The sequence below is a fragment of the Equus caballus genome, chromosome 22 (assembly GCF_041296265.1).
Source record: "Equus caballus isolate H_3958 breed thoroughbred chromosome 22, TB-T2T, whole genome shotgun sequence".
NCBI classification, from domain to species: Eukaryota; Metazoa; Chordata; class Mammalia; order Perissodactyla; family Equidae; genus Equus; species Equus caballus.
This window is the reverse complement of record NC_091705.1, coordinates 22,207,675-22,218,744: the sequence shown is the minus strand read 5'-3', so window position 1 is coordinate 22,218,744 and position 11,070 is coordinate 22,207,675. Positions and strand designations below refer to the sequence as shown.

Sequence of the window (11,070 nt, the reverse complement as noted above, 5' to 3'; positions counted from 1 at the left end):
GTTGAGGGCTGCTCCCAGCGCTTCCAGCCTGTCCTCTGACAGCTCGAGCGTGTTAACTAAGCAGAGTCAGGTGTGCTTTGCGGTAGGGAGCCTTAGACACGCGGAGAAGGTAGGTGTTGAGGGGATGCGGATGGGGCCCTGGCAGCATTTGCTATAGGACACAGGGCACAGGGCATGTGTTCAGGACCCAGGAGGACACAGATAGAGGGCACAGGTGGAAGACAAATGAGTGGATTATTGGCCTTGATCGTCTAGGCCAAAGGGAGGGCCCACTGGAAGGGGATAAACAGCCACAGGAGGAGAGGTGGCGCTGGGACCCCCACGCCTACATCATGGAGGATGCACTCCATCCTCATGCTCCCTCTGGCTGGGTGACTGCAGGTGCTGGCGTGGTAGGACGGGAAGGTGGGCAGCTTCTCTCTGCTAAACTTCCACCTCATCTGCATTTTACAAAGTGGGGATGAGGGCTAAGGTGCCCAGGATAGGAGAGGGGACAGCCCCAAGGATGGCTAGAGCCCTAGACTAGGAGTCAGACACAGGAGCAGAGCTAAATGAGCCCACTTGCCCCATCCGAGAGATGAGGATGACTGTCCATGCGTCTCAGGACAGGTCACCTACTACTCTTGCATCTCAGGGTCCTGTCTGCCCAGTGAGCTTTGTGGAAGTCCTCTCTGCTGTGGACTTCACAGAGCTGTTGTGAGGAGTAGATCAGGTCACGAATGAGAAAACACTTGGGAGAGAATAAAACACTTAAATATGTAGATGGGGATTCTGGAAATGGCCTCAGTGGGGAAATCACAAGACCTGGCTTCTACTGCTATTATTTTTAGGACATTGGTTTGACTCCTGTAATAAAGAGACCCAAAATAATAACGTCTTCAATAAAACAGAACTTATTTATCTCTCATGTAAAAATATACTTGGCAGTTAAGGCTGACATGGTGGCTTCACCAATCGCAAGAGACCCAGGTTCCTTCTAGCTCGTTGCTCTGCCATCCTCCGCCTTTTGTTCCAAAATGGCTGCTCCAGCTCCAGCCCTTAGGACTACATTCCAGTCAGCAGAAAGAAGTTGAGGGGAAGGGGCGGGAACCCTCCTCCTTCCTTTTAAGGGCACAACCCAGAAACTGTATACATCACTTCCATTCACATCCCATCGGCCAAGATTTAATAACTTGGCTACACTTACCTGCCATGTAAGGGAGTCTGGGAATGCAGTCTTTTGCTACATGTGAATGGGAGACGGGATATTGAGGGGCAACCTGCAGCTTTTGCCACAGCTGCTGACTTGCTTGGGCAACTCACATCTCCATCTGAGCCATAGTTTCTTCAATTGCAGATTCCTTTTTCATTCATTCATGCTACATATATATGAGCCAGACTTGTGGCACAAAGTACAGTTTTTGAACCACTTGATTGCCAATGCATCTTCTAAGTAGCTAGACCATAAGTCCCGTGAGGTAGGTGTGAGGTCTTTCTTGCTCACTGCCGTACTCCCAGCATGCAGTGCAGGGTCTGGCACTTGGAATCCATATTATTAGCTGCCCATGGATGGCCATTGTGGCTTTTGTATTCAGTGAGAACGTTTTTCCTTACTCAGGAACTGAAGTTCTTTCTCTTTCCAGGCCTCCACCACCCCCCCATCCCCATATGCCAAGCCTTTCTAAGTCTGTGGAGTAAAACGTGCTCTGAGCCAGAATCCTAAGAGTGGGATTAAAAATAAAGGAAGGTGCCTCAAAATAAGTTAACCACGAGAAATGGCTTCCCAAGCTGGTTAGACGTCAGTGCTGAGGGCCAAGGACAAGGCACCAGGCGCCTGAAGATCTGAAGCCTGACGCAGACCATCTCAGCCAGCCCACAAGCTCAACAGCAAGAGTGGACAGTGGTTTGAAGGTATGGAGTTTTGGAGAGGTTCGTTACACAGTGTCCTTGTGACAATCCAACCTCGCTGTTGGGGGCAAATTCTAATTCTCCGAGAGAAGCTCTGGGTGGATCACCACCCAGATCACAGCTCCTTGCACACCAGTCACCCACAAACCGATCACCTCCCTCCTGCCCAGTCTGGAGGTGGCTGCCTCTGGCTGGGGCACCCATCTCTGATCCAGGCAGTTGTCCCATAGTTACAGGGTCATGTGACACAAAGCCCGGTGACCTGCCTAGAAGAAATCATTTCTGGCCTTTGTGTTCAGAAGGGGTGTGAACATGGCAGGTGAGTTTCTCAGATCTTCTTTGGTTCTAAAGAGTGACAACTAAACTAGGAGAAATTGCACATAAAATTTTCTATGCATCTGGCAGAATGCATCTCAGGCTGGAAACCCCAGGGTATGAAAAATGTGATGTTTCTTACAACTCATTTTAGTAACTATTTTGAGCTTCATTGTGCCTAAGATGGAAAGGATGAGGCCCAAGTTCACAAAGAAAGTTTGGTAGAGCTGGAGTTAGAACCCAGTTGTTCTGGCTCCCTATACAGTGCCCCTTTCCTGCCCGGTCGGTCTCACACTTGGAAGGAGCCCCAGGCGCCCCTCTGAGCCACTGGAGCCCCTTGTCCAGCCTCCCTGGTCATCTGGGCTGTCCTTCCACACTCCACTGACTGCGTGCCCACTGCTTGGAAGAAAAATCAGCACACTTTCCTCCTACTGAGACCCAATCAGCTTCCCTGTGTCTCGTACCCTCTGCCCTACTCTATCTTCTGGAGCTACACTACATATATACTCCTTTTTCTTTAATTTATAAATACTTGCTATAATTTTTACTTCTATAAATTCCATTTAGTTCTTTTTCAAACCTGCCTTTTTAAAATAGTGTCTTTTTTCTGATGTTTTTTATTCCTTCTTGTATGACTTTAATTCTTCTCAAAATACTTTTTTGTTGTCTTCCTCTGAAGTTCTTGGGGTGAGGGTCTGATCCTGCTGTTGATGGCATCTGCTGCCTCTCACTCGCGGTGCACGATTTCCCCGTGTGCTTCGTAATTTTGGATTGTGAGCTCATCTTCAGGGGAGCTGGATCTGTGCACGGCTTGTGTGGCCTGGATGGAGGGCAAGTCCCTCCAAAACGAGTTGTGTTTGTTTTGCTGGTCACTTCAGCTCCTTCTCTGGAATCACTTTGTATAGAAAAAATTTTTTTAAAAAACCTATGTGAGCATAGACGCTATTTATTTTCATCATAATACTAGTTTGATTATGGTTTGTTTCCATCCATGATGATGTCAGCTCCAGGGAAGCACAGCGTTTGCCTCTCTGACTTTGGGCTGTGTCCCCAGTGCCTAGAGCAGAACTTGGCACACAGTAGGCACTCGATAAGTGTTTGTTGAAAGAGAGAGTTAAAGAATACCACCCACTTCATAGTGTGTTGTGAAGAATAAATGGTGTGTCAGTTAGGCTGAGTTCACCCAGTTAAACAGTGGGCTTATCGTCTCAGCTAACAGGCAGGCTCTGTTAGTGATTCTGTGACTCCGTGATTTCAAATGCCTCTGCAACTTTTCTCGGCTTTTGTCTTACGGTTGCAAGATGGTTACTGCAGCTCCAGACATCACATCTACATTCAAGGTATAAGGAAAGGGAAAAAAGGGGGAGTAAAGGGTGAGCATCATCGACATTTTTCCTTTTATCAGGTAGGTAAAAGTTTTCCTAGAAATCTAACTGCAGATTTCTATTTAGACTGCATTTACTAGAAATGGGTCATCCCAGAAACAAGGGGACTTGGAGAATGAGCATTTCCCTTTCTCTAGACTACGGATAGGCGAGGAAGGGAGGAAGGGGACTGGGGACATAAACGCAGCATCTGCCTCAAGTGAGATTTTATATGTATACACGCACACATGTATCTACACGCACACACATATATGCAAAGCTCGTAGAGCAAAACAAGCCTCGGAAAGGGGCCTCTGTTCTCATAATAACTGTTATTGTTGTCATTTAAAGCTTTGCAGTCTCTGTGATGCTGTTGGCATCAGGTTTCAGATTCTAGAACCCACAGGCACTGAGGCGCCCATGTCCCAGCGGTCTCCCTCCTGCCCTCCCTCCTTGTTCTGTTCAGAGCACTGAAGCCCTTTAAAAAAAAAACCCTACATTTTCCAACGTGAGCCACTTTGGTGCTCTCATTAACTCCATCCTCAGCGACTTGGCCAGATCCCGCTCCCAGCCTGAAGCAGGTGGGAGCCTATACAAGTCGAAGGTCCCTCAGGCCCAACACCAGGTCAGCGTCAAGCTCTCTCCCAAGGACACAGAAATGAAAACAGCAGAGAAGCCAACCTTGAATCTTGGGCAGACTCTGGAGTGGCTGAGAAAGGAGCTGGTAAGGCTTTACATTTCTTTTTACCTGACGCCTCTACCCCATATCTTCCAAGGTTCCCTGGTCCCCTCTCCCAGGTGCCCCTTTGGCTGAGGCAGAGGCCACAGGCTGGGGTGTAGGCCCCGTAGGCATCCCTCTGGGACCAGGCAAGAAGTGCACAGTTCCCATGTCAGGTGCCGGGATAAGTAGGTCGTGGCCTACATAGGAGGCTCTGGGTGCAGTGCTTGCCAGACTGGTTTCAGAATGACACCGAGTCCTGGGTATGTGCCCAGCTCTGCTGCTGTGTGGCCTCTAGCAAGTGGCTTTACCTCTTTGAACCTGTTTCCTTATCGTAACATGGGGATAGCGATACTACCAACATCGCAGGGCATATTGTAAGAATTCGGTGAAGAGATGGTGTAATTCACTTAGCGTCTCCTTGGCACATCTGTGTTGGCTGTTACAATCCTGACCCAGGGGGACACAAAGAACACCCACTGTCTTAGCCTGGATCCTCTAGAAAGAATAGGCTTGCACAAAGACTGGGCTGCTTACACTTTGTTTGGAGGTGGAAGCCCAGGGTAGTGAGAGTGAGGGAAACAGGGACTGGAGGCAAAGGCCAGGGCTTTGTGAGGTGGGGCATTGTGTCCCCAAGCTGGGGCTACTTCAGAAGGAGCCCAAAAGAGGGCCAGCGGCTCCCTCAGCAGCTGGTTTACCTGGCCGCCGGATTTCCCTGCAGGGGTGGAAGGAGTATCTGCTCCTTGGAGGAGAGAGAAGGAAGAGGAAGTTTATCTGCCCCGCTCACTCCTGTCTCTGTTTCCTGTTGGTACAGGCCCAGCCAATGGGGCCTGAACTCTCCTGAACTTATGAGTTACGTTAGTTGGTCCCTCGGTGGCTGCTCGGGGAGCCAGGCCTTATACCTCTCCTTGCAGTGCTTTCTCCAAGTCCAAAGTAGAGGGGTGCCCCAGAGTGCGGGGACACCGGCCAAGAGAGAGAAGGTGGTGGCTCGGGGAAGCTCAGAAGGCACCCAAGGTCTGTGTCCCAACATGCCAGCTTCTTCTGGGGAGGGACAGACAGGATTGTCCAGAAATGATCTTTCTGGGTTGCCAGGCAACAGACCAGCTGGGCCCCAACCCTGTCGTCACCCCGGGGGAGGGGCTGACCCAGCAGGGCTTCTGGGCCCAGGGGACTCCAGCAGGAGCTGCAGCTTGCTACGGTCCTCAGGCATCTGGAGGCGGGGCCGTGGGCCTTCCCATGCTCCCCTAGGCGCGGGCTGCTCACACTGAGACTACTTGGTGCCTGAGCCCAAAGTGCCAATTTCTACCTGATAAAGCACCTCTCCCCCCTCAAAGAGGGGGCACAAGGTGAGGGCGTGGGGGGGTCTACCTGAGGCACAGCCTCGCAGACCTGAGCACCTCCCTCCACGTGATGCCAAGAGATGGGAGCCTGAGCCTCTTCCTGCTCATCCTTGACTCGGAACTTCCCAGTCAGCCCATTCTTCACTCTGACACGTGGAATTTACAGGACTCCGTAAGGGACCCTCTGGAGCACAGCCAAGAAGCTCCACTTGACCATCAGGAAAGGACTAGCCCTGGACAGTCACCTCATGCAGCAGATGAAACAAATTAGTGACAATAATGAGTGCCCGCTACAGACCGAAGTCCGCGCTCTCCCTCCTCTCCTGGGGTCCTGTAAGCCCCAAAGTCCTGGTGGGATCTGAGAGGGGAGAGAGAGCTCCAGCCGTCTGGTGACGAGGCAAACCAGGCTGATGGGGCGGTGGCAGTCACTCCGTAGGAGGACAGAGCTACACAGTTGGAGACAGCACACCTCCCTACCTTGGAAGCCACTTTGCTCAGGGTTTCCAGCCCTCACAGCCAAGGCACCGAGTCCCCTACCGCCCCTCACGCTGGCCGCCTCACTGTGCTGTCCTCAGAGCACCTACCCAGAGCTGGCACCAAAGGCTGGACGGAAAAAAAGGTGGGAGGGAAACCCCAAAATTGAGAAAACCCAGACTTACCGTTTTCCCAGGAATTAGGAAGAGATGGCCCTGGGGTCCTCGAGGTGCAGCCTGAGGCATCCCAGTGTGCTCCGAGGGGAGAGGTCCAGCTCCCACCTTCAGCCTTCTCTGCAGCTCTCTTCTCTCGGCAGCATGACCACTGCTGGAGGGGGCGAGGGGGCTTCATCTTCTATTCCGCAAAGCAGTTTGTCATGCAAATAAAAAAAAAAACTTTTAATGGAGAAATCATCTTAGTAATTATCTCTTGGAGAGAGCAACAGACAGACAGACAGACAGAGGGAAAACGCACGTACGTCTTTGGCTGTGCCTCAGGCGGCTTCCGAAGGGAAAACTGCTCTTCCCAGGGGCCGCCTCTGGGGGGTGACTGAGCTGTGGCCTGGAGAGGGAGGAGGTGGGGGCGGCTTCACTATACGCCCTTTTGTAGCTTTTAAGTTTTGTATCATGTGTAAGAATTACCTAGTCAGAAAAATAAAATCTTAGCATTTCAAAAGAGAAAGCGAAAGAGAGAAAATGTATGGGAATAAAAGTCCGCAGGGAAAAATAGGAGAAGGAGCGGAGATGAGTGAGTGAGAAGAGTGAGTGGAGGGTTCTCAAAGTTTTGGTCTTAGGACCTCTTTACATTCCTAAAAATTACTAAGGACACCAAAAAGCTCTTGTTTATGTGAGTTATAGCTATCAATATTGACTGAATTAAAAGCCAAAACCCAGAAATTTTTAGTACTTATTTATTAAGGCATTTAAAAAAATAATAAATTCATTACATGTTAATAATATTTTATTTAGAATAACTATATTTTTCGAAGAAAATATTTAATGAGCAGAGGGGCACTGTTTTACATTGTTGCAAATCTCTTTATCGTCCCCTTTAATAGAAAACGACTCGGGGAGCCGGCCCCGTGGCCGAGTGGTTAAGTTTGTACGCTCTGCTCCAGCAGCCCAGGGTTTCATCGGTTCAGATCCGGGGCACGGACCTAGCACTGCTCATTGGGCCATTCTGAGGCAGCGTCCCACCTAGCATAGCCAGAGGACCTACAACTAGAATCTACAACTGTATACTAGGGGGCTTTGGGGAGAAGGAGAAAAAATAGATTGGCAACAGATGTTAGCTCAGGTGCCAATCTTTAAAAAAAAAAGAAGAAGAAAAGAAAATGACTGGATTCTCATCTTCTGCATTCGATCTGATGCCATATCACATGTCTCATAGCTTCTGGAAAACTCCACTGTCCGCTCATAAGAAGATGAAAGCGAAAAGGACAGATAACATCTTAGTATTCTAATGAAAGCAGTTTTGACCTCGCTGACCCCTGAAAGGGTTTTTGGGACCCGAGAGTTTCCCAGACTGATGCTGAGCACAGTGTTCTAAGGGCTCCTTAATACCTATGAAAGGATTTGTGTGCTATAGTGAGGATTAAAGCAGATAGTGGGGTGGTAAGTAAGAATGGTAATATTTAATAACGATGATGATGAAGATCATCACTCACCTGGGTAGTAGAGCACGTCGTATTCTAGAGGGTGGGCCAATTCCTTCAGTCCTCATAAGAGCCGTGAAAGGGAGGTGATTCGCCTTCCACTGTGCAGATGAAGAAACAGGCTGTGGTGGACACGGCTTCTGCACGGTTGTGCGCTTGTCCCCGATGAGACAGTGACGAGAACTTTCTGGGGAAGGTCCAGCCCCCTCACAGACTTGTTCTCTCTCCTAGGCTGAGATGCAGGTCCAAGACCAGAGACTCCTGCTCACGCTGAGACACCTTCACAGTGTCCTGGAGGAGCTGCGGGCAGAGAGTGCCCACTGGGAGGATGCCAGGTCCAGCGGAGGGGCATCCCCCATTAGAGCTCGTGCAGGCTCTGAAGGCAGGAGCCGCCGGCCCAGCTCCTCCAGGGAGCTGGCCCAGCTCCTTGGAGGGGTAGACAGCAGACGAAGCTCCCTCCCTTAACTGGCCAGAGGTGACCCTGGGCTTGAGCCCTCCCACCCCTAATCTAAACTTTGTGGTGATGTTGGGGGAGAGCACTGGAATGGGAGTCAGGAAGCCAGGGCTCTGGGTTCTCCTCTGCCCTCATCCGCTGTGTGTCCCTGGATCCATCACTCAACTTCTCTGTGTCACTGATTCCTTTCCTGTCACTTATCAGGTTTTTGGTGAGGCGCAAATAAGTTATTAGATGTGAAAGTGCTTTGAAAACACAAACTTGTCCCATGGCTTCTGGCAAGCACTCAGACGGTAATCCTATCCTTGTGATAGGATAGTGAATTTCTCACTAAGTGATTAGTAAAACAGAAAGAGCTCAGTGTGCAAAGATGTTCATCTAGTGTGGCCATGGTAGAAAACAGACACCCTCCTCACTCTGCCCCCTGCGAGTAGTGACTTGATAATTGTTTTCTGTCTTCCTAGAAGGCTTTCTCAATCCTCTTTATCTGAAAGCAGCAGGCCCTGTCACCACCTGGTCGTAGGGATGGGCATGTGACCAGGCCTGGCCAATTATAATTCCTGGTCACTCTAACAACATGATTGACCCAGTGGGTGGGCATGTGACTCAGCAGGGCCCATGACAGCCCTTCCCAGGGGTTGCTATCTGGACGCTCTTTCTACCACAGTTGCTAAGCTCGGGCTACCAGAGGCCATGATCCCTGTCAGGTGAAGAAGACCTGTCTGCAGTAGGAAAGAAAGGGGCTGCTCTTCAAAGAGAAGGAGAGAGAAAGCCGCACGAGAGATGGGCAGAGAGGAATAGTGCTGGCTCTTCTTCATCCGTGGTTTTAGGCCCCAGTTCTGTGAGTTTCCACTGCATTCTTTCCAGCCACTGAAACCAGTAAATTCCATCACTACCCACCACCATACACACCAATTTGTTTTTGCGTAAGCTGATTTGAGTAGGGTTTCCCTCATTTGCAACCGAAACGGTCTTGAGGAATACAATCCAGATGTTCAAAAGAGCAAAGAAGAGAAATGATGAAGAAAACGGCATTTCACTCACTCAGGGTTGGCAATAACAGCCCTGTGACAGCAGGCAAGGGGGTTAATGAGGGGAAGAACACTCAGTTGTGTGGGGACTGGAGTCACAACTTCGAGAAATTACATCTGCCTGTAGAAAGACTTCACAATGGAGCAGGTGAAAATAAACATGTCCTGGGGTCACCACGGTCCGATTATCGGTAGACCTTTTTATTTTTGAACATCCACTTGCATGTTGTTAGAATACCATTTTTAATAGCCTTGAAAAAGTGAACCCATTGAATACAGAGGCAAAGGGCAGGGGGTGCATTATCTGTACAATGTTTATAGTCAGACTAACCTGGGATTTTTATGTCATATTTGATAACATTGAAAAAACACTTTTCTGTTTATCGATGGCCGAATGGATAAACAAAATGTGGTATGTACATATGATGTAACATCATTCAGCCTTAAAAAGAAAGAAATTCTGGCACATGCTACAGCATGGATGAACTTTGAAGACATTATGCTAAATGAAATAAGCCAGTCACGAAAGGACAAATAGTGTTTGGTTCCACTTACGTGAGATACCTAGCGTAGTCAAATTCGTAGAGACAGAAAGTAGAATGGAGGTTGCCAGGAGCTTGGGGGAGTGGGGAATTATTGTTTAATAGGTACAGAGTTTCAGTTGTGCAAAATGACAAAAGTTCCATGCATAAATGGTGGTGATGGTAGCATAACAATGTGAATGTACTTGATGCCACCGAACTGTATGCTTAAAATGGTGAAATTTATGTGATGTCGTATTTTACCACAATGGAGACTAAATAAATACTTTAAAAAAAAAATACCTGCTCTGTGGTGCTGGGGCTGGAGACCCACACATGTCTGTGTTACCAGCTGCTCAGGGTTAGGCTTTGCTAGGCTTTGCCAATAAGCAAGTCGGGGCTGGAGAGACAGTGCAGGCCTGGAGGCCGGCGAAAGGACTTGCATCTTCATCATTGTTCTTTGTAGCCTCCTGTTCCTAGGAGCACCACCTAGCAACGCTTCCTCACCTCACAGCAGCAATTCCTCCCTGAGGCACCAGCCAGCACCGCTTCTCAGGGCTCTAGGTCCCAGCCCCGTGGGGCCCTTCCCCCGAGCTCAGAGACACCAGCTCAGAAGGCCCAGCACCTCCTCCCCTGAAGTCTGAGCTCCTGCCTTGCTTGGTCCTTCCCTGTGCTCCGAGACACGAGCCCCCGCTGAGCAGAGCTCCCTTCTCAGATCTGTGACGCTTAGCCCCGCAGGGTCCTCCTCTACGTTTTTTGGTTTTAATAATTTCAGCCTCTTCTCTTTGTTCCCTCAGCCCTGGGGGTGGTAGGTGCTTCATGCGAGCACCGCCTTCGTTATATCTTAGAGTTCTTTTTATAACCTTTCGGACCCCCAGTTAACTTTATACCTAGTTAGCAATTCTTTATGTTCAATTCTCTCTGTTAAAATAACTGGGGGGATTTCTGTCTCCTGTCTGTCTCTAACTGACCCAGTTTTTAGATATTATTACCAATGCTGCTGTAATCATTTTTGTTCCTGACACCCCTGCCCCCGTCACCTCCTCCCCCACCCTGTACAAGTGCAGTCATGCGTTGCTTGACAACAGGGATGCAATCCGAGAAATGCGTTGTTAGGTGATTTCGTCGTCATGTGAACATCACAGAGTGCACTCACACAAACCTAGATGGTATAGCCCAATGCACACCTAGGCTCTGTGGTACTGATCTTATGGGACCACCATGGTATATGCAGTCTGTCGTTAACCGAAATGTCGTTATGCGGCACATGACCGTACAAGAGTTTCTCTAGTGTACGTAGTAAAGAGTTGTA

General features: G+C 49.3%; 1 protein-coding gene and 1 long non-coding RNA gene across 2 annotated transcripts; one reads left to right on the top strand and one right to left on the bottom strand.

Moving 5' to 3' along the window:
- Nucleotides 1–2,772: 2,772 nt before the first annotated feature.
- On the bottom strand, nucleotides 2,773–6,659 carry LOC138920002 (uncharacterized). The gene is made up of 2 exons (XR_011430587.1): nucleotides 6,284–6,659; nucleotides 2,773–3,531 (listed from the first exon to the last, which is right to left on the bottom strand). It is a non-coding gene; the product is annotated as an uncharacterized lncRNA (long non-coding RNA).
- C22H20orf202 (chromosome 22 C20orf202 homolog) lies at nucleotides 4,081–8,292 on the top strand. Its single transcript, XM_070246921.1, has 2 exons — nucleotides 4,081–4,290; nucleotides 7,984–8,292. The coding sequence occupies exons 1-2, from the start codon at nucleotides 4,225–4,227 to the stop codon at nucleotides 8,215–8,217; spliced, it is 300 nt and encodes a 99-aa protein (XP_070103022.1). The 5' UTR covers nucleotides 4,081–4,224; the 3' UTR covers nucleotides 8,218–8,292.
- Nucleotides 8,293–11,070: the final 2,778 nt, after the last annotated feature.